Source organism: Cupressus sempervirens, chromosome 8, assembly GCF_028749045.1.
Source record: "Cupressus sempervirens isolate cs-2001-9-10 chromosome 8, ASM2874904v1, whole genome shotgun sequence".
In the NCBI taxonomy this organism is placed as follows: domain Eukaryota; kingdom Viridiplantae; phylum Streptophyta; class Pinopsida; order Cupressales; family Cupressaceae; genus Cupressus; species Cupressus sempervirens.
The window spans coordinates 279,342,794-279,366,145 of NC_143125.1; the positions used below are offsets into that span (position 1 = coordinate 279,342,794).

General features: G+C 36.1%; 1 protein-coding gene across 2 annotated transcripts in view; it reads left to right on the forward strand.

Moving 5' to 3' along the window:
- The window catches only part of LOC149542522 (protein NLP6-like), a 60,166-nt gene extending 39,729 nt beyond the window's left edge, over nucleotides 1-20,437 (forward strand). For both annotated transcript variants that reach the window (XM_089797454.1, XM_089797455.1), the window contains exon 5: nucleotides 19,018-20,437. In XM_089797454.1, coding sequence (XP_089653580.1) covers nucleotides 19,018-20,297 — 1,280 coding nt within the window. In that variant the 3' untranslated portion in view covers nucleotides 20,298-20,437. The remainder of the gene's footprint in view (nucleotides 1-19,017) is intronic.
- The last annotated feature ends 2,915 nt before the right edge of the window (nucleotides 20,438-23,352 follow it).

Genomic DNA, 23,352 nt, shown 5'->3' on the forward strand with positions numbered 1-23,352 from the left:
GTTCTCAGAATTGGTAGATGGTCGTCAAAGCACGTTGGAATTTCAAGCTACCACATTGGTCAAGCTGAGCAATAGAGTTACCTTTTTATATTATAACATTACACCGTTGATGGTGCGAGGATCTACGGTAGGCGTACTACCGCAATATAGAGATGTGCAAGGTTTAACTAATGTGAGAAAGCGCCCTAACAACATGTGTACTTAGTGATGTCATGCGTCTTAGTTTAAAAAGGTGTTGAAGTAGTTGGCGACTGTTGGACACGTTGGAAAAAGCAACATATTTTATTGGTTGACCTTGCTGATTGGATTGTTAAAAAGGTAAGATGTATGGCACCGTCGATCTTTGAAAGATCAACGGAAGGCGCTTCACCGCAACATGAAAGCGACTGAACTTTAACTAAAGTGGGGAAGTGCTTGCTTGCCGTGTGGACAAGTGGAGCCAGTCACTCAAAGGGTCGCTTAGTCACGTCGAGTTGGAATGTATGTGGACATGGTACATGATGATTGATGGAGCGGTCTACATGTTTAATGAATTGGAAAATGATTGTGTCAGTGGGCCCGAATTTGTGAAGCCGGTTTTATAAAGTTGTAAAGATTTTCATGATCGTTGAGCTTCCAAAGATCGACGATCAGCGCTTCACCACAATATAGAAATGCTCGAACATTATGAAATGCGGGGAAGCGCCCTGTTGACATGTGGCAATTTGCAAAAAAGGTTAATGCAGCCATTTTGATTTCAAATTAAGTTGTTTGATTCTTCATGATCGACGGTTGAATTTCAAATTTCGTGGCACGATACAAAATGTGACTGTTAAAGCATTAAATTTGATCAATGTTGTTTCATACGAGCTTAATGCTGTAATAAAAATTCCAATTCTCCATTAGTGAGCCATAAAATTGCAGAATTCTTGCAGCGCAAAGATTTCTAGAGCGAAGGGTGAAATTTTTCGAAAGTTATTGACATATTGTTGAGTGATTTCCAGGCAAGAAAAGGCAAGGAAAATGGGTAAGTTGTCTGAGCTTCTGGAAAATTAGGAAATTGTAATTGCATTAGGGTAAATTCTAAACATGCCTCCACGAAAGGAATTTTCGTGAAAAGTAGATTTTATGAAGAGGGCGGTTCATGATGATTTCCTGGAACAAATGCCACAATCTATGAATGAATTAGGTAGGGGGAAAAAGCTTATTCCAAAAAGCCCTAGGTTACTGGTCGGTGAGGGTTTCTATGATAAAGCGAATTGGTTAAGGGATGTAGAAGTGTTTGTTGGAGGATTAGAGCTTTTTCGGAAATAGTGCAATCTTGATGAACAGGGGGTTACTCAAAGACACCCAAATATATTTAGACGAGGATTTAACCGTCAACCAGCAAGAGGAAAGGAGAAAAGAATGGGAGAAAGTAAAATCAGCAAGGCCTGCCGGCAAATGGGCTTGGATGAAAAACGGTAAAGCGCAGATTGCCGACAAATCAGTGAATCAAAAATAGGAACTTAGGGCCCCACAAGAGTATCTAAACATGGGGAGTTGGAATTGTAGAGGATATCCATGGAGAAGAGGACTGGGGTTGGGCCCATAGCTGAGGGAAAAGACATTATTTGTCTCATAGAAACACACGAACATGATGGATGTAGGATTCCGGATTTCGAAGGGTACAATAAAATCTGTGTGGAATGAAGAAACAAAGACAGGTAAAGGTCATGGAGGGATTACTATCTTAATAAAAGATATGTGGAACAAAATCATAAAATTGGAGAAAGAGGATCCAAATAAACAATTTATATGGCTGAAGATTGAAGATGATGAGGAGATCACATGGCTGGCAGCGTGCTATTTTGCACCAAAAAGCTCTAAATTCTACAAAAAGAGACATCTAGACAACGAAGATCCATTTGCAACTTTAAAGAAAGATGTGCTTGCCTTTAATCAAACTGGTAACACAATCCTTCTAGGAGATTTTAGTGCTATGACAGCAAGTAACCAGGCTATCCAGTTGGGCAATGATCTAACAGAGGACAATAATCCCTTGTGGCTAAAAGAAGATGGTGACAATATCAAGAAACGGACCTTACAGGATGAAAAAGGTGGTGCGTCTCACTTTGGGGCTGAACTCTTCAGACTATGCAGCCTACACGAGCTAGTTGTGTGTAATGGTATGGAGATGTGGCCTAAATCAAAAAAATTTACTTGTAAAACGCATAATGGAAAAAGTGTGGTAGGCTATCTAATATGCTCGCAATCAACCATCACCAAAGTAGTTGATTTCAGTATTAAACAATGCCCCATAGAACTAAATTCAGAGCATATGCCTCTTTATATTAAATACAATATGCAGATGAAAAGATTGAAAAGTGATCAAGTTCTAAATGCAAGCACAAAAGGACATAAAGAGGGCAAGATTCTGATAAACAATGATAATAAAAAGATATTTTGCATCGCTCTTGAACAATAGCTCCAAATACATCATAACATCACGAATATCAAGGAAAACAATGATAAGAAAAGTCACGTCAACAACAGTTCTTTAATCCCACTAATTAAGGAAGCACTAAAGGGTTGCAAGAGAACAAGGATAAAGAAGAGCATCTCAAACACCTTCCCGACTAGTCCATGGTATAATGAAGAATGCAAGGCCGCAAAAAGGAAATGTAAAGGGAAAAAGGAAAACAAAACAATCATAAGAGAGTTCAAGTAGTTGATCAAATCCAAAAAAGAAAAATATGTGATTAATCGAAGGAAGGAGCTAATCATGTTAGGAAAGCACAATACTAAAGATTTTTGGAGGAAGCTACAACAAGCTAGGAAACAAGTTGAAAATAAAGTTACGGATTCTCAATGGTTAAAGTATGCAAAGACTCTTTATGAGAGACCGGAGGATGAAGTTTCACATCCCACAACCACCAATTTGGATGAACTTTTTTCAGATGAAGACATTACTCTAGGGATAAAGAGATTAGCATGGAAAAGCTCAAGATATTGATGGGCTGCAAGCTGAATTTCTAGAGTGGGGGACAAATCTATTGACTCCACACATCAGGAACATTTTTAACATGGTCACGCAAGGCTGCTTTCCCACGGAGTGGACTACCAGTGTTGTTATTCCTCTTTATAAGAGCGGGGATGTCAACAACCCCTCCAACTATTGCGCCATCATGATAAACCCACTACTAAGAAAACTCTATGGGGGTATGGTAGAACAAAGAATCAGTGGATGGGCGGAAAAAGAAGGAAAAAGAGCGATGGGACAGGCGGGTTTCAGACCAAAACACTCCACCATTGATCACTGCATTACCCTAAGGTCCCTCATAGAAAAAACGTGGGATAAACAAGGGGACGAGGCTTTTTGCTGTTTTGTTGACTTTAAGAAAGCTTTAGACACTATCCCTAGGGATAAGTTATGGAATAGGATGGAAGAATTAGAAGTCCCAACAAAATATAGAGCTGCTGTTTATAAGTTTTACGAATAGGTTAAAGCGAAAATCAGAACCAAAGAGGGCATGTTAGAATGCTTTGGCAGTGACATAAGGGTCAAACAGGGATGCCCGTTGTCATCTACATTGTTTGGCCTCTATATTAACAAGTTAGAAGAGTGGCTATACAAAACCAATGGAGAGGGAATTCAACTGGCTGATTATGTGATCAGATTGCTTTTATATGTCGATGACCTCATTCTCATTGCTAAAAGAACACAAGGGCTGAGAGAACATTTGAAGAACTTAGAAACCTTTTGCACAAAGGTAGGGATGGAGGTCAACACTTCTAAGACCAAGATCATGGTCTTCTCCTTGAGGAAGAGAAAACAACAATGCACTTTCATATTTAGTGACAAAACACTAGAAATTGTAGAAGAATACAAATACTTGGGGATAGATTTTCATTACCGGCTCAGTTGAGAAACTTGCAGATCAAAAAAGATACAAGGGGGATGAAAGGCATCTTATCTTCTTCAAAACAGGTGTAGGACAGTAGAGTTATGGGACTAGAAGACTAAGAAAACCTTCTTTGGGTCGTTGGTGATGCCAGTTATTTTATATGGCAGCGAGGTATGGGGGAGCAGTGTATCAAATCATAAGTGGCAACAAATTGAAAGGATTTAGAAACACTTTATTACAACTAATCTCAAAATCAAATCCATAGTCCCATATGAGATTATTTTAGCGGAGGCGGGCATGTTCCCGATAGAGGCCTCAACAATTGTTAGATTGTTGAGCTATCTAAAGAAGGTGAATAAAATGGATGCACATTGCTAACCTAGTAAGGTGGTTGATAGAGAATTGACTCGTCGGAAGAAGACATGGAAGAAACAAAACGATAAATGGTTCAATAAGTGGAACATTGACTACCAAGAATGCTCGGAAAACAATTCTGAAATAAAAAAGTGGGTGGCAGGAAAATTCAGATCTGTCATGTGGGCAAATCAGTTAGGTAGAAAAAAGCCTATTATGTCAAAGAATTTAACCCCACATGCGAACATGACAAAGAATATTTAGGAGCAGAGATCAAAGGAAAGGCAAGAATCCTAATTGCTCAATTGAGATCTGGTTCCCATCATTTGAGATGTGAAACTGGTAGATGGAAGGTCCCTAAGGAAGAATGGGAGGACAAAATTTGTAGATTTTGCAATGAGGGTGTTGTGGAAACAAAGTGGCACTATCTGAAGGATTGTACGGCATACGAAGACATTCGCAGCCAACACAAAGAAACGTTAAAAGTAAACAGCATAGAAAACCTTTTCAAAGGACCAAGACTCCTCAAGGGGGCCATTTTACTTATGCAGATTCACAACAAAAGAGACAGGTTGGAGAAATCTCATCAGACTGACTAGGAGTTCTATGTGGGTCCCTGAGGCTTATGGCCTCATGAACATCATTAAAAATCTTTCATTCATTCATTCAGAAAGAAAATTAGATACTCGAGTAAACAATGTATGGGAATTAAATATAGGTAAATTGATTGTTCCAGGAGTTTTCTTCGATGATGATTTATTGGCAGTCATGGCAAAAAAGTATGACCTAATTACCAGAATTGTGAAGAACCATGTGGATGGTAATCTCTCTAGGGTTTCACTTGAACTGATTAGAGAAGTTTTTAAGCTGAACCCTAACCATGTTGTTCATGAAAAAATAGACATAGAAGATCTCCAAGCTAGGTATGATGCACAGAGAATATATCTAAGGATAGGACCATTGTAGGAGCATTTTATAAAAATTGGATCATTGCCCTTCGTTACACAAAATACCCTCGAGCCTCTATTGAAAAAATACTTCAACCCTAGGGCACAAGCCTTATATTTTTTTCTTTGCAAGATCTTTGGCATGGATGGGCAAGATCACATCCTAGGCTCCATTGTTTTCATAATTGCTCAAACTTTTCAATATGGAATGAGTTCAATTTTTGATTTTGCTACTCACTTAGCAGAGGAGATCCATAATGGCTTAATAGGGATTGCAAAGGCTAAGGTTGATAAGCCCTTTTGTTGGCACTCCATGCTGATGTATATATGCTTATACAAGGGAGTTACCTTTTTCTCTAAGGAGATGAATTTGGAATTGGAAAGAGTGGGAGAGAAACTCCCGGTTCAATTATGGAGTGCAGATATGACATAGGAGGTAATTGATGCCAGTTTTGTTAGATTTGACAGATATTTTGCTTCAAGGCTCAGAATGTTGTTAATAGGGGATAGCCCTAGGATACCACAACCTCTATTAGAACTGATTAGACCTAAGGATCATGCTAAAGGGCTGTTGGTTAGCTTTAATTGGGGAGATATCATCCCATATGTAGTGTCCACTATTTTCAGAGTTTATGGTTTTTTGGGAAAACCACATGTGTTACCATACCAAGTGCCTATAAAAATAGGGATTGCTGAATTTTTGTGACAAATTGGATCAGTTGAGGAAAGAGATTTGCTAGTTAAATCTAAAGGTACATTTTTTCCCTAGCTTACTATTGTTCAAAATTTTATTTTTGTTAAGAAGGGATGGAGGAACTTGAGGAAATTCTTAGATAGATATCAAATGGCTCAGTCCCATGCCCGTTTTGTAGACTCAAAGGGATTTTATGACCTCCTCAGAGAAAGGAGTAAGGCTAAAATTAAGAAGCAAATTGTACACTTTCTTGAGGACATAATTAGAAATAGGTTCTCATTGCAAGAACAAGAGCTTAGGAAGGAAAAATGGATAGTTTACAGTAAAGTCTTATACTTTATAAATGCTTTTGAGCCAGATTATGATCCCTTAGTAGATAGAAAATATTGGGGTATGAAAGTAGATATGCTGATGGACAATTTTGTTGGGATTATGCAAACATTGAATGAGAAGAAAGAAATTATGACACAAGCATACCCAGACAAGGCCATTGAGGTGGAGAGGAGGCTGGCAAGCAGAATGATTTTGACCTCGGGGTAGTATACATTGCAGAAAAGGTGGCTAGGAATATACACCATATTCCTCCATACAAAAGACCAAGGTTTGAGAGCCCATCTGACACACATGCTCCCAAAAACAAAAGTTGGAGCTAGGATCTTCTTCTAATGTTGAAGAATACTCACCCACCCAGACTCCACTTAGGATAGATGATGAAGCATCCTTGAGAGAACAATTAAGACAAATTGGAGGGGAGAGGGATATTGTGGTCACAATTGTAGATATTGAAGGAGTGCCTGAAGAACCTCCTATGCCATCACTTGAGCTCACTGTTGGAGATTATAAAGGTAAGGAAATAGATCCAGTGATAGCACAGGCTGGCAAGAAAATTATTGATGATGAAAGTTTTGTGAAATCTAGAGCTTTTGCCCAATTCTTATGGAGAAGAAACATTGATAATTTTGAGAATAAGTGTAAGCTAATAAAAGTAGAGCAACCTAGTAAAATGGACTCTGAAATTGAAGAGGAAGTTAAAGCTAACTTCATGGAGGAATTTGCACAAATAACCCCTGAAAGGGGAAGACAATTATTAAAGGACTCAGGAATTTTAATCTTTGCCTGAATGGGACATAGCCAATGCTATTATTTTTGATTCTATCAGGAAAGCAAAAGACACTTAGTTTAAATTTGAGGAAGAGGTCCTGCAGGCACACAAAGGATTGAAATACAGTAATGATCATCAGCCATTGGTGATATGGTTCATTGAAAAAAGGGACAAGACCAGAATACATGAAGTTTCAAGTGCTAAGCATATAGGTAGCCTCATGGTGTATAGGGCAGAGGAGGTAGACATTGAAAAGGTATCCAAAATGACTAGGGAAATGATGAACTTTGGGGTTGTGATTGCTGAAAAGGATAAAAACAAATTCTTGGAGCTCAATGTCAAATTTGAAGAAATGCTGAAAGCATATGAGGAAAGGGGAAATAAGATACATCAATTGGAGGCTCAAGTAGCCCAAATGAATAAGCACTAGAAAAGAGAAAAGTGGGTGAATCCAGCCGGCCCCAAATTACTTATCCCTGCCCCTCAATTGAGCCATTCAAATCAACTCCCTTAGTAGGATTACCAGATACCCCACATAGGCCAGAATTTTATACCGCTGAGGAATTTGAAGAAGAAAAGAATAAACTCTGGGCCTTGCATGTAGAATTAAATGACTTATATGAGGACAAAATCAGGAAGACAATCTTATATCTGGTAGATAAGATTGAATGACCAACATTTTATGAACAACTAGTACAAATAATGGACATGTGGACTGAAATAAAGAATGGTGAGGATGCTTTAAAGCCCATCATGAGTAAATGGGATAGTAGGGACAAGGATATCACCCTTGTGTTGATTTCAGTTATTAGTCTATCTTGTGAACAGATATAAAAAACCTTTTATATGGCTAATGATCTATCTGATTTTGATGAGAAAAGGGTTGCAGTACAAAAGAAGATAATAATTTGTTTTTCAAAATATCTTGCTGAGAATTTTGAACTTTTCCCTCCATGCACTTAAAAAAAAAGATAAACTAAAAGAGAAGGCGAAATGGGGCAAAGTATTAGATGATTTATTGTGCCTTAGAATAAATGGGGTTATAAATGAAAAAGGGCATGTGTTATGGGCAATGACAACTGAAGAAATTGTTAAGGTGCAATTATTCTATAATTCTATTAGAGAAGATTTTGTTGAAATCAATAAGTTTGGAGATTTTGTGATAAAGAAGCAACGAGAGGTTTTGGGTTTTGATTGGCCAGATGACAGTTTTTAATAAATGGATGGAAGATTTTGTGCACTCAAAACAATTAGTGATTGAAGAAACCGATGACAAGGAAATGGACCAAGATGAGATGCAAGCAATTGATACATCAGTTCGAGTAGAAGAAGATATAGAGGAACAATCAGTTGTAGTAATTGGCACAATGGTCCAAACTGATGACATGGCAACAGTAGAATCAGATTTAACAGTTGTTTTAACAGTGCATGATGACGTGGATGGAGATCCTCAAGTTGAAGTAACTTTACAAACATCAAAGCTAGGTCCATCACAAGCAACTCCAGTGGTCACATCCTCCGAGGAGTGCCGACAACCTCAAAGGCAATCATGAACCTCTTAGCAACAAAAAGGTGTAGCAGAAAGTGGTCCCCACAAGGAATATTCATGATGTGAAATCCTTCTGTTGCACTAATTTTTGTCTTTTGTGACAAGTAACATTATAAATATCTTTCTCTGTTAACGACAACTGTTAGTACTCTCTAAGTTTGAAGTTTGTTGCATCTCATATTATATAAGTGAGATTCCAAGGCTATAGAAAGGGTTTGATTTATTGTATAACTTTTAGTTTTGCTAGTCTATTTCAGTCCAGTTTTTCTTGATGTCAACTCTTTGATGTATTTTCTCTGCAAATCTGAGAATACATTAATTTTCCAAGATCATGGTGTCTTCTTTTGAGTTGTTTTGAGTATTATCCAATGTTACATAATTTTCAAAGAGAATCAATATAAAGATGAGCTGTCCCCATATCTTTTCTCTCTGAATCTTGTCTCTATTTTTATTGGCTGGTTATTTTGAGATTGTATGAGCAAAGCTTGTTCAGTTTAATGCAACTAGGATAAGTTGTATGTCAATTCATTATTGCTTTTGATTCAATGAATTAAATGCTTTAGTGAATGTGACAGGATCTCCAGGCATTAAGAAGGATTTATGTAAGAATGAGTTTTAGGGAGAATTGCTGATGATATTGATTGTAATACAGTCATTTAGGTCAAGAAATTGGATAGACTCTGAATCCCAATGGATGAGGCACTGATCAATTATTTCAGTTAGCATATGAAAAGATCATAGACAGATGTCAAGAAAAAATTTAAAAAATTAATATCAATTTTATTTTAAATGTATGAAGAATGTCATGGTTGGTCAATACTTGTTTACATTTAATCTCCGAGTCTGAGTTGCTATTTCCTAGAATTATTTGTAGATTTGAGAAGAATTGTGACCAATCTGCTATAGGGGATGAATATTGTTATAAAATGCCATGGAATGAATGAAATGTAAATTTAGTATCAAGTTGTGAATCTTTTTATCCCTAAGGTGCATGCCCCCTGGTTTTGCAAAGCCAAAAGAGTAGAAAATCTTTTATGATTTTGTTGAAGTTGGGTCCACATCTGAAGAGCATCTAGCTGTTTATGGGAAGTAGCTAATCCTTAGGTTATTTTGATCTTCATTATCTTGGTATCTGGTATCCTTATTACTTGGTAGTATAAAAACACCAACATACTCTTTGGTGGCTTATTGTTATGTGCAATGTGTTTTTCACATGGTGGAGTGGTGTACTTGGGTTCCTTAACAAAAGAAAATGGAATTTGTGTGCTATGTGGCCTTATCTTATTGGCCAATGACAAATTGAGGCACAATGGCCACATTCTTTGATGATCACTGTCTTTAGGTGCCATGTCCTAGCGATTGATCAGCTACTAATTTATTCATCTTGCAGGAATTTGAATGCAGTAACCTGCATGCTTATGCATTCCAGTGATCATGAACACCATATTTTATGGTTTTCTTTGCTATGACAAGGATGAAGGCTCTGGAAGCAATATGTGCTAGTACTTGAGATTGGTTTCAACATATTTACTCTCTTTAGGATCTCCTCTAACTCATTTGTATTCTTTATGGCAGTAATTGGGATTGACAAGTGTAGTTTTAGTTGTACCATAGATGTTCGTTTACATCTTTGTTACAAATTTGCCTTATGATGGAAATTTAATGGTTGTAGATGCTTTGTTCCTATCCTTTGCAGCATGGTGAACTTGTTGGTAATATGTGAGGCCACAGAGGTTGTAATTACTATGGAGTTCTGTGGAGATTCAAAGAAATGGAGTCCAAATTGTGCAGCAATGTTTTGTGTCATTATTGCACTTGTTGTTGGACGTGTGAGTTAGGCATGGGTTAAAGTAGATTTGCATAATGTGCAGATGTGTCACTTGAAGTATACCTTTGAATATTGAAGTAGTCACTTGCACCAATGTGAAGATTTTTGTTTGCTCCTGTCTATCCTGAAGCAGGTCCAATTTTGATTTTCCTATTTGTGTGGGTGCATCTGTTTCTTCTACAACAATGTGTTGACTGTGACAGTGGTTACTGTTGTTGTTGTCTGGTGTGTCATCTGTTGCCCATAAAGTTAATAAATGGTATTATACTGCTATATATCTAGGAAAAAGATGCAATTGGGATTGGTTGGTGAGTTTTAGGGCAAGGCCCCATTTGTAAATTTTTTTCAATTTGATTAGAAAATTGTAAGGCAACAAATAATGTGTCATTCTTTTTATCTTTTACTTTCATTTAAGTTCATGAAAAGGAATAGAATGCAAAAGTCTGTGTGTTATGAATGGCTCCATGGCTAAAGTTAAATTTGCTAAAATGGTAATGTATTGATTCATCAACTAACACTGGGGATTTTTAAAATCGAAGTGTTTGATTTTCACTAAGATGGGTTGTGTGTGGACTGCTTATGCATATACCTTTGGGTATATGAATACATCTACTCTTGCTGAATATAGAGCCCATCTTATGGTTGTCAATTTTCATACTTGATTTTCAGTTTGTACTTGCACTTTTGTAGCTGTTGAGTTTAGTATCTTGGTATGGTTACCCATTGGATCAAGGAACCAGTTTGAAATGGTCTCAGTTTCTACCATACCTCTCAACATGTAAAGTTCTGCAAATTCTTTTGTTCTTCAATCAGACTTATAGTTCAGTTTCGAATTGATGAGAATGATCTTTTAAACAATATGTATATTCAGATTTGTTTGAAGCAGATATCACTAATGTTTACTGCAGGTCCAGACCTCTATATTCGATCTTGGATGATTAATAATATCTCTGCTATGTAATTCGAAGGAAGTAGAATGCTTGGAAGATCAGACTGCTGTGTGTATGTGTGTCCTCCAAGCTGCATTATCAACCTGTACATATATCCTATCTAGAGGGTATGTCCCTCAAGGGACATAACCCTTGGCATTAACAAACTAACTGTTTTCTCTAAGCCGGCGATCTTTAGTAAACAATTTAGTTATGACTAACTAAATTAACCAAAAACTAAATAAGGTGTTTTCTAAAAATCACCGGCTCCTCTAGAAACAATTTATATTAAATTGAATGCCAATTATTAGGAATATATGTATAAAAGAGTAGGTATAGTATGTACCATCAAACCTGTAGGTTTATCTAGGTTACATTCTTAACACTCCCTCTTAACTTGATAATCCTAAAGAGAGATATCATATCTAGCAACATCAATACAGATTTTTAAGCAAGAATTAATACTCTATATCTGTCTGTCTCTTCTTAGTATGTGGTATCATAGAACGCATGATACAAAGTCATATTACTAAACCTGTGATATGACAAATCACTGCTACTAGTGATAAGACACATGTTGTGACTCATAGAAACTGGTATTTCCTATCACAATGAGATCCTGAGTTTAAGATCTACCAGAATAGAAGATAAACCCGAAGAATTCTAAGATTCTTCCTATATAAATTGTGACCCATGGACATGTCAATGTCACAGGACGATCTAAAACTCATCTAGATCTTACAATGAAATTTACTGTTTAGTACATTATCTAAGAGATTGTCATCTCTCATAGTGCCTTTTACACAAGTATTCATTATTTCAGAGATTGTCACCTCTTTAAATAATGATAACACATGGTGGAGCCCATAACAGTCAATAGCTTGACAAAAATAAAATTATTTTATTAATAATCAAAAGAGTACAAATGGATTACAGCTCAACCATACCAAGTTTCCTCCTGAAATGTTCCATCTTTACTTTAGATAGAGGTTTGGTGAGTATGTTTGTTGTCTGATCTGTAGTACAAATGTATTCCAATTTTACAGAATTCCTATCTACCATATCTCTTACATAATGGTAAGGAATTTCAATATGCTTGGATCTATCATGGAAAATTGGATTCACCTTGAGTTTGATGGAACTTTGATTATCATAATGAATAATCGTAGGATTCATAGCTTGCCCAAATAATCCCACAAGTAACTTCCTTAGCCATACTGCTTCTTGAGAGGCCATCGTTGTTGCAATGTATTCGGCTTCTATGGAGCTTTGAGCTACTGAAGACTGCTTTCTGCATATCCATGAAATCATAGCTGATCCTAAACTGAAACAACATCCTGAAGTGCTTTTCCTGTCTTTACCACTTCCACCCCAATCTGAATCAGTGAATCCATGTAAATCTAAAGCAACTTTCTCATATTTGAGTCCATAATTAAGAGTGCCTTGTAAGTATCTCATAATTTGTTTAACAACGACTAGGTGAATCTCCTTAGGTTCACACATAAACTGACTCAAGGCATGAACAACATAGCAAATATCAGGTCTTGTATTTACTAGGTACATAAGGGACCCAATCATCTGTCTGTACAGAGTAGAATCTATTGGAGGTGATTCTGCAGCTGCTTCTTTAAGTTTATGCAAATTGTTCTCCATTGGAGAAGACATAGACTTGCAATTCCTTTCAAGATATTTGAAGTATACTTTCCTTGATTTAGTATGATACTATCAGAATTCTGTCATACTTCCAATCCTAGGAAGTAATGGAGAAGCCCCAAGTCTTTCATCTCAAATTCTCTAGTTAGATCTTTCTTGCACTAATCTATAAGATGATCATCACCTGTGATAAATAAATCATCAACATACAATATTAGTATTACCATATCATTTTTATCTCTTTTATAATATAAGTTTGGATCGGCTTGATTCTTGGAGAATCCTAAGCCGGTGAGATATTTATCAATTCTTTCATACTAGGCCCTGAGAGCCTGTTTAAGCCCATAGAGAGCTTTCTTGAGCCTGCAAACAAAAGCATTAGGATCATGGGTTTCAAATCCTTCTGGTTGCTCCAGATAGACTTCTTCTGAAATCTTTCCATTTAGAAATGTTGTCTTTACATCCATTTGATGTACCTTCCATCCCTTAGATGTGGCAATTGTTAAGACTGCTCGTATGGAAGTATATCTGGCAACAGGAGCAAATGTTTCTTCATTATTAATCTCTTCTTTCTGAGAAAAACCTCTAGCTACAAATTTGGCTTTATATTTCTCAATACTCCCATCAGTAGCATGCTTTATTTTGAATATCCATTTGGAAGAAACAACAGATTTTCCTTTTGGTCTTGAAACTATTTCCCAAACATCATTTTTCATAATTGATTGGTATTCTTCTGTCATAGCTTCTTTCTAGGCTGGATGTTTAATAGCATCAGAAGGATAAGTTGGCTCTGTTTTGGATAAATCAATCATATTTGTTGTATAACCAGAGAATCTTTTAGGTCTTTTACTTTCTCTGACTGATCCTGAAGGTGCAGCAAGCTTCAATTGTTTTTATGGCCCAAAGTGGTCTTTTCTTTGAATTTTCCTCCAAGTTTATATTTTCATTTTCAACCTCTTCTAAGTTCTTCCTCCAGGATTTAGAGTCACTAATTCTTTCAGAACTTGATAAAGGAGAAGGTTCATTGGAACTTATGGCTCTTTTGAATGCAAGATCTTCCTCAAAGATTACATCTCTGCTAAGTTCAATAGTTTTCTGTCCAGGTATGAAAATTCTATATGCTTTAGAAGTTTCACTATACCCTACAAAGATAACTTTCCTCCTAGATGGTTCTAATTTGGTTCTCTTTTCTTTTGGAACATGAATGTATACCGGACATCCAAATTTTTTGAGATGACTTATATTGGGTTATACTTTAGTAAATACTTCTTCAGGGGTTTTATCTTTAAGATAGGAGTGAGGGCTTCTATTTTGAATATACACAGTAGTATAGAGGCTTCTGCCCAAAGATAGAATTCTAGATTTTAGTCCATAGCCCTAGCAACTTCTATAATTGTCCTATTCTTTCTTTCAGCTACCCCGTTTTGTTCTGGGTTATAAAGAACAGTGTACTCCCTCTTGAACCCTGATTCTTTACAAAACCTTTTAAACAAGTTTGAGGTATATTCTCCTCCGTTATCTGTTCTAAGGGTCTTAATATATCTCTAGAAAAATTTTCAGTTAATGTTTTGAATTCTTTAAATCTTTGTAGGATTTCTTCTGATTCCTTGCATTTAAAAAAATAAATCCATGTTTTCCTAGAGAAGTCATCTATGAACAAGATATAATATCAGAATCCTCCAAGAGAAGGAACGGACATAGGTTCACATAAATTTGAATGAATTAATTCTAGTACATTATTTGTTTTCCTAGTACTATCATGAAAAAGATTTCTAGTACTTTTACCCAGAGCACACCCTTTGCAAATACTAGGGTGATCTTGATTTAATTTTGGTAATCCAGTAACCATCTTTTCCATAGTTGATAAGGTTTTAAAGTTTAGATGCCCTAATCTTTTGTGCCATATTTCGTTTGAATCTTCAGCTTCGTGAACTAGGTCTTGAATGGATCGACTGGGTTCTGTATTCAATTCATACAAATATCCCTTTCTTTGATCAATTAATTTAGCTTTTTTGATGGAAGAGTTCTTAGACCAAGTTTTTACTTTGCCATCCATGAATGCAACATTGTGTCCATCATCTTCTAGTGCTGTAATTGAGATTAGGTTTCTTTTAATCCCTGGTACATAGAGTACACCTTTAAGAAGAAGAGTATTTCTTGTTTTTAGTTTCAAAGTGCAGCTTCCAATTCCTTCAACAGAGTGTGCAGAGTTATCACCAATAGTAATTGCACCGTTAACTTTCTCTAATAAAGAATCTAGAGTTTCTTTGTATCCCGTTATATGTCTGGAAGATCCACTATCAATTACCCATGCCTTATTTGAGATTTCATTTGATAGAGAGGAATACAAAACACGGTTCTCAGGATCATAAGTCTCTTCTTCTCTAATGACGTTTGTATAATTTGCCTGTTGTTTGGAATTTTTCGGACAATTAGATCTATAGTGTCCAAATTTTTCACATTTGAAACACTTTATTTTAGATAGATGTTTCTTGGGCTTTCCATTCTTCTGATTTCCCTTTTTCTTCTTGAAGTGTTTTTTCTTGCCTTTATAGGAGTTTGCATTAAGAACGTGAAATTCATCATCTTCTACTTTTGGTTTTCCTCCTTTCTTTAGTTTTCTAGACTCTTCTTGAAGACAATCATTCTTGAGTCTGTTAAAGTCTAGAAGCTGATCTCTAGCACTTATTCCTTGTGCAAATGTTTCCCATGATTTTGGCAATCTATCTATGGCCATGAGCGTTAGTTCGGTGTCATTAATGATGGTTCCTATGCTTGATAATTCATCTCTAATGCCGGCAACTCTTAGGAAATAAGAGTTTATTAATTCTCCTTTCTTTATTTGGTTGTGATTCAATTGCCTTTTTAGTGCAAGAACCCTAGTTGCATTGTTTACTTCATATGCATTCTGTAATGCATTCATCATATCGTAGGCAGTTTGGTGTTTTGTAAGCATAGGTACGATATCATTTTTAACTCCATCCAAGATGATATGAATTGGTCCATATGGATTTGTGAGGTTCAACTGGGGGCTGTTTGGATGCTCCATCAACAAATTGTTTAACATTGTTCTCTTCAAGAATCATCAAGATTCTGAATTTCCAGGCTTCAAAGTGTTCCTTCCCATCGAATCTGTTCTCGGGTTTGATTGTATATGCCATTGAAAATGGGAGAAAATTACTGAATATATATGAGGTCTGATTATTGAAATTTTGCAGAGCCATAGATCTGATAACTTGGCTCTGATACCATGTAAAGTTCTGCAAATTCTTTTGTTCTTGAATCAGACTTATAGTTCAGTTTCGAATCAATGAGAATGATCTTTTAAACAATATGTATATTCAGATTTGTTTGAAGCAGATATCACCAATGTTTACTGCAGGTCCAGACCTCTATATTTGATCTTGGATGATTAATAATATCTCTGCTATGTAATTCGAAGGAAGTAGAATGCTTGGAAGATCAGACTGCTGTGTGTATGTGTGTCCTCCAAACTGCATTAACAACCCGTACATATATCCTATCTAGAGGGTATGTCCCTCAAGGGACATAACCCTTGGCATTAACAAACTAACTGTTTTCTCTAAGCCGGCGATCTCTAGTAAAGAATTTAGTTAGGACTAACTAAATTAACCAAAAATTAAATAAGGTGTTTTCTAAAAATTGCCGGCTCCTCTAGAAACAATATATATTAAATTGAATACCAATTATTAGGAATATATGTATAAAAGAGCAGGTACGCTCTGTACCATCAGACCTGTAGGTTTATCTAGGTTACATTCTTAACAATTATTAAAAACGTTTTTTGATTCTTTTTAGATGCTAGTTTCAGCCTTGCTTTTGTGCATATTAAAGTCTTATAAGTCCTACAATCTTAAGAAAATTCACACTTGAATTAGATTCAAAAGTTGAGTTCTGCTCACCTTATAACCCATTACTTTAGCAGTACTTATCTTTAGAGAATCAATGTCTGATAGAAATCTAGAGGGTTACAAATGTGAAGTTTCAGGTTGTCTATGAAGTATGCAATGTTAGGGGGATTCTAGTGATTTTGTTTCACATCTTTGGTGTGTACATAATCTTGTTTCCTATCTGTTTAACATGATGTCAAGAAGGTCTACTTATGGTCTCCATTAGAATATGGCTAGCCCAGGCCTGGATGTCTTATCATTTCATCTCCCTTTAATTGCCCTGCTAAGAGTCTCGAGGGTCACCTTTTTAGACAGCCGATTCTGAAGAAAAAAGAGGAGGTGACCTTTCCTATCTATTGCCCTTTAACTGCCCATTATCTGATGATGAATCTTGCCTCTTTTTTATGACTCTTGTTCCTTTTGCATGAGTACCGAGTGTAAAATGTATGATAATAGAAGTGCAATTTTGAGTGCTAATGGCTTCCTGATCCATTTTGATTTGAATTGAATATATCCAATACATTGGCAATTAATTGATCTGTGTTTAATGTTGGACCAGGCAAACATTTTATTCTTAGGTTCAACATCCACCAAAGCTAAGATCTAACTTAATGATCCATAAATTGTTATATTCTGTGAATCGTGATATGTAAATAGAGCCTAATTTTATTTCTGCTAACCTCTGCTTGACATCCAGATATCCAGATATTTTTAGAAGGCTCCAAATCCGTCTGATATTCATTTTTTTCCTGCAATTCCATTCGATCATGTGCTTTAGATAGGGGAAAGACAAACTCCCTTTCAAGCACTTAATTAGAATGGGTTTTGAGTATTGAGTCTTGGATATTAAATTAACTCTTAATAAATAATTTCGGGGTTTCAAAGCACTACCAAGTTCGCTGCTGATTTGTTTGCCTGTATTGCTTCCCAGTGACAGGTCTTCTGTAAGCCATTGGCTATTATTTTAAAATATTCTTTGCTTATTGTAGTACAACGTTTGACTTTTGCTCTTCCTGTAATAGCTAAAATCAGCAATGTATTTTTTTCATGTCAAGAATCAATTTATGGTTTGTCCATTGAAATTAAGTTTTATGTTCTATATTTTACCTTCAAATGTTTTGTTCTGCAAGCAGAGTGTGTGAAGAAACTGTCTTTGTTTATAGAACTTTTGTAACTGTGCATGACTAGTGTATCTTGCTGAAAAGTCAGGTTTTCATAATGTTCTTGATAGATTTTCACGACAGTTTGAAGAGCTTGCCTGGATCCTTTCTGACTCTTTTTACTGCATTTGATTTTCTTCAATATGTTCCAGGTATTTGTTGCATATTTTAGAACATGATTATGTTTGAAAAAAAATCCTCATGTATCGAGTCGCATGGCTGGAGTCTGATGATGGCCTCCTATATTCCAAGATCATGTTAAATATATAACTGCGATTGCCTTAAATTGACACAGCCATTGCAAATTTTGTCATGCTAGAAGCTGCCAAAATGCATGCATAAAAAGCATTTAAAGGTAAAGTTTGCATTGAAAGGTTAGAATTAGCTTAGGGAAGAACTGTTTAGGGCATAGCAGAAAATATTTTGGGGGAAATTTGTCAAACCAAAATGATAAAGTATAAGATTTTTTAAAAAGAATTGGTATTTAATTGGAAAACCCAGATTTAAAACAAATAAATAAAGTTCTAACAATGAAGCAGTAGGGACAAACATGTTTAGATTCTAAAGGCATTTCACTAGCAGAAAAAAAACTTAAGGTCTTAGTGACATTGGGCAACGACCTTAAACATGGTTTTCCATATATGTTAAAATATCATTCACATGCTCTGGTTATCCCATAGTGGTACACTACCTTTATGGGTTTTAATGCTTTTCTTTATGTCAGATTCATACCATTCTTGCCATCTGGGATCTATGCAGGCCTCATCAAAAAGTGATGTTGACTTATTTCAACTCACTATCGTTATTCTTCATATTCTTGTGGAGTAGAAAAAATACAAGCACACAAATTTTGACAATCTGAGTGTTACATGTTGGTTTCTGTATATATGTACATGTTGTGCCATTAGATTCATATGGCTTTGAATGTAACTGATGTGCAAGAATTATTTTCCAAGTCTTAATCTAAAAATGTTTACTTATATTGCATACTTCTTGCTTCTGAGATGTTGTTGTGCTATTGCAGTGTGCCCTACAACATTGAAAAGAATCTGTAGACAACATGGAATCTCTAGGTGGCCTTCACGCAAAATCAGTAAGGTGAATCGCTCCATAAAGAAATTGCAAATTGTAATTGAATCAGTACAGGGTGTCGAAGGGGCATTTAAACTAGGCCCTTATATAAATGGTTCATTCTCTCCTACTTTATCAAACAGATGGATGGGGAATTCTCCACTAGTCCAGGGGAATTCATGTACTGCTGATATGAAAGGTGAAACTAGTCACCTGGAAAAAAGAGCTTCAACCGAGGGTCAAGAAGTCCGCTCCTCTGCTCAAACTTTTCCTGAGAAGTGCTGTGCTGTGCCCAAGGAATTGCCAGAATCTCAAAGACTTATGACAGCTGGTTTAGGTACTAGACTACCTTCTGTATTATCATGTAAAGAGAAACCTGGAAATCATGCTTATCCTCAAACATTTATTCCTGAAAACTGTGCAACACCAATAGAAGGAAGCTTTATGCAGATGACAGGTCATTATAGAAGGGGCCTTGACTCTCTCATGGATAGTGGGTTATCTAATTCTTCAGAATGCAGTCAGAACTCAAGTTCAAGTGATCATTGTTCAACTGAAGTAGACCCAAATGATCAAGCCGCCTCCTATCAATTTGGCACTCCACAAACGTGTCAAGAGAGAGTGCAAATTAATGGTCAAAAGGAACAATCTGCCTTTCCTGTTGTGAAAAGGGTACATAGTGAAAAGCTCTTAGATAATAGAAGTGGGAAAGTACCTGTGAGAACTTCCAGTGTCAATTATCTGGACTCAGCTCCAAATGAAGCTAGAAATTCAATTGAGAAGGGAAAATGTATTCAGGAGTGTAGCAAACCAAGTCCTCTACACGTCTATTTTAATGAATCTTCATTTCCGATGAACCGGAATGATCCAGAATCAGAAAGGTTGATTTCAGCAGGTAGATTGCAAACTGGTACACTCAGTAGTGCAAAAGAGTTCACAGTAATGACAGTGAAAGCAACTTATAAAGATGATACAGTCCGTTTCAAATTGTCTCAACATATGGGCTTTCAAGAAGTTCGTGAAGGAGTGGCAAAGCGTTTCAAGTTGGAGTTGGGTACATTTAATTTAAGATATATAGATGATGATTCTGAGTGGGTTTTACTCACATGCGATGCAGATTTGACAGAATGTGTTGACATCTTCAAATCGTCCGGTGGTCATACAATTAAACTTTTAGTTCAGGATGTATGCCCAAATATTGGAAGTTCATGTGGGAGTACTGGGGGACTGTAAATTATGAGGTCATGTAATCGAGCACCAGTGTACTGTGAAATATGAAGTCTTGTAATTTTGGTATCCAAATATTGAGAGTTTTGAGTCTAATGGGTCTGTATTAACATTTTGTTTAATTGTAAACATATTATTAATCTTCATTAGTCTCTCATTTTTGGCAAGAAGCACCTTTTTGTATGTAGAGAAGTAAAGTTACTTTCTACCCTCTAGAGTCAAATATGTACGAGGACTGTGTTAATAATGGCAGGGAAAACTGTAAATATGACTTCTCTTTCTGATAAATAGTAAAATAAAAGACAGTTGCCCGAGTGTCATAATTTTCTATACCAGGAACTAGGTGTCTAACTGGGATTTACTCAGGAAGCACAAGGCCAGTAATTTCTGCACCAAAGTATGAACACCAGCACTAATCATCAGATATTTAGGACAATGAAGGGAGGCTATTTCAAGTTTCATTGCATGCTTTGATGAGAAGACTCCGGATTTTTATGCAGTAGACTGGTCTCATGTGTGCCAAAATTTTAGTGCAGGGATTTTTTTACAGCTATTTCTTGCTCTAAAATTCCGAGGATATTCTACTGGGTGAAATGCAGCAAAATACCATGTGAAAATTTAGAGAAAGTCCTACACCAGGCAGCTGTAGTTGTTTTTAATGAACATTTTAGTGGGCTATATGACAAGAAAGTTGATAAAATGGGGAGGTAAGCTTCTATACCTCCCTTCCCACCTTGTTTACCCGTTGAGGGGGAATTCCTAAATTCTCTGCAGGTCCTGCTCAAATTTACCGGGATTCTTTTTGGCCCATGAGTGGTACCATGATTCTTCAAACTTGCTTAATACAAGCTACTGCTGAGAAACAACAAACTTTATTTCATCAAAAGAATTATATAAAAAATACAAATAAACTTTTCAATTGGGTACATACAGCAGGTAACCCAAAGTTATGAGAAGCTGCTGCAGACCTACAACTTTTATAGGGATCACCCCTAGCAACTGAATAATCACTCCTAACCATTGTATGAGACTCCTACAAGTTGCAATATAAACTGGGGTTCCCATTCTTATGATTCTGGTGATCATATGAAACATGAATAATAGAAGCAATCAATTTTAGAATCTTCTCTGAGCAGTCTGAGCATCTACATTTTAGTAAGAAGAATTTTGTCAGCTGCAAGTGAGCAGGTGAAGAACTTTGCAGTAGCTGCTGAGATTATTTTTTGAGGAAAGTTGTTGAGACAAATGGCTATCCAACTGAGATCAGCTTTACTAACCAGTTATTTTCAGAAGAATTTTTTATTAAAATTTATCAAAAATTACAGCAGAGTTAACAATATTGTTTTCTACAACACCCTAGAACTGCAAAAAGGTTGAGATTTTATCGAGAGCAACTGCTGAAAAAGTTATGCCCCTCAATAGAACCACTATTCTGTATGTCATATTTTATAGTTAGGATGATTCTTGGAGTTGCTGTTTGTGTAGCTGTAATGGCATAATGGAAAAACATCCTTCCAGTGTGTCTCAGGAGGCAATTATCACTCTATAAAAATTAAATCAAAGTTTAGCTGATGCCATAACTAGTTAATACCTTTTAGTTTCAATATCTAGCAATAGAAAGTTTTGCTCAGAGTGAGCATGGTGCAATATTAAGTAGAGAACTGTTCATTCCTGCGTATCCATAAATATCCATATTGTTCAGAATGGTTTTCTGCAAAAGAAAAGGAAAAAAAGCATTCAGGTCTTTTAATGTTTAGCCATTTCATGCTCATTTAGAAATTTTCAAATAGACTACAAGAAATAGAATATAGAAGAACCAACTGGGGTTAAATGTCAGCTTAGAAAAATAATAAATATAGAATTTTTCCTTGTTAAGGAGTTTTTTACGCTTATTATTCTGTAATATATCATGGAAAAAATAGGAGACTACTTAGCAATGTCTTTCAAAACCGGAAAAAGTTAACGTTAGCATTGAATTGTCATTAATCTTATTTGTTTTGTAAGCAACCCGTTGATGTGTTGTGAGCTGTGTGTTGACTTCTTGTTTTTCATAATAGCAGTAGAATTGTTAGAAGGGAAGGTGGGTTTCAGGCAAGGTATTTTGTGCAGGTTAAATGAGCCTGTGTTAAATTTTAGTGATTATTGGGCTTATTTTCAATCAATGCACTGATTTCGTATAGTGTGTTGTGTTGTAAAAACACACACCCTATTGCAAATGTGACCCCTTTTTTCTGCTTGCAAGCTTAGTTTGTCATTAGTGTCTTTTAGTTTTGTTTAGCTTGGCGCTATTCTGGTCTCCTAGTTTCTTAGCAACTGAGAAGGTTTGTGGTATCTTGGCAAGGTTGGGTGGAATTCCAATCAATTCGTAAGAGAAGTATGTGTATTAGCGAATTATGTCTAAGCTAAAATAAGCTACTGATGTACTGTTCTTCAATTTTGAGATATAAATCTGACTTCAAGATCAGAACTTCTTTAGGTTTAGAATGAACCTTGATTCAAATTCTATGTTCGGATATAGATGAGAACTACAGATCTAACTAGTAATTACAAACTTGAATGATATAATCTTCTTATTGAACTGGTGGGAATATGACTGCTTGGAGATCAGATTGTATGTATCCTGTGTGTCTCCAAACTGTAGTCATAACCCGCCTATATATCCTCTTTAGAGGGTATGTCCCTTAAGGGACATAACCCTTGGCACATAACCAATATTTAATTATCCTAAGTCGGCAACTAAGAGATGAGTGTGTGTTAGATTTAATAACGATTAGTCAAGAACAAACTAAACATTTATTTCCAGATCGCCAACTCATATAAAAGATATATAAATGATCACAAATGCCAATCCTGAGTATATATAGAGAGAAGAGTCAGGTACGATCTGTACTAGTCGACCTGAGGATTATCAAGCTTAAATTCTTAACACTCCCTCTTAACCTTATAATCCTACAGAGAGATATCATATCTAGCAACATTAGTACAGATGTTAAGCAAGAATATATACTCTATATCTGTCTTTCTCTTCTTAGTATGTAGTATCATTGAACATATGATACAA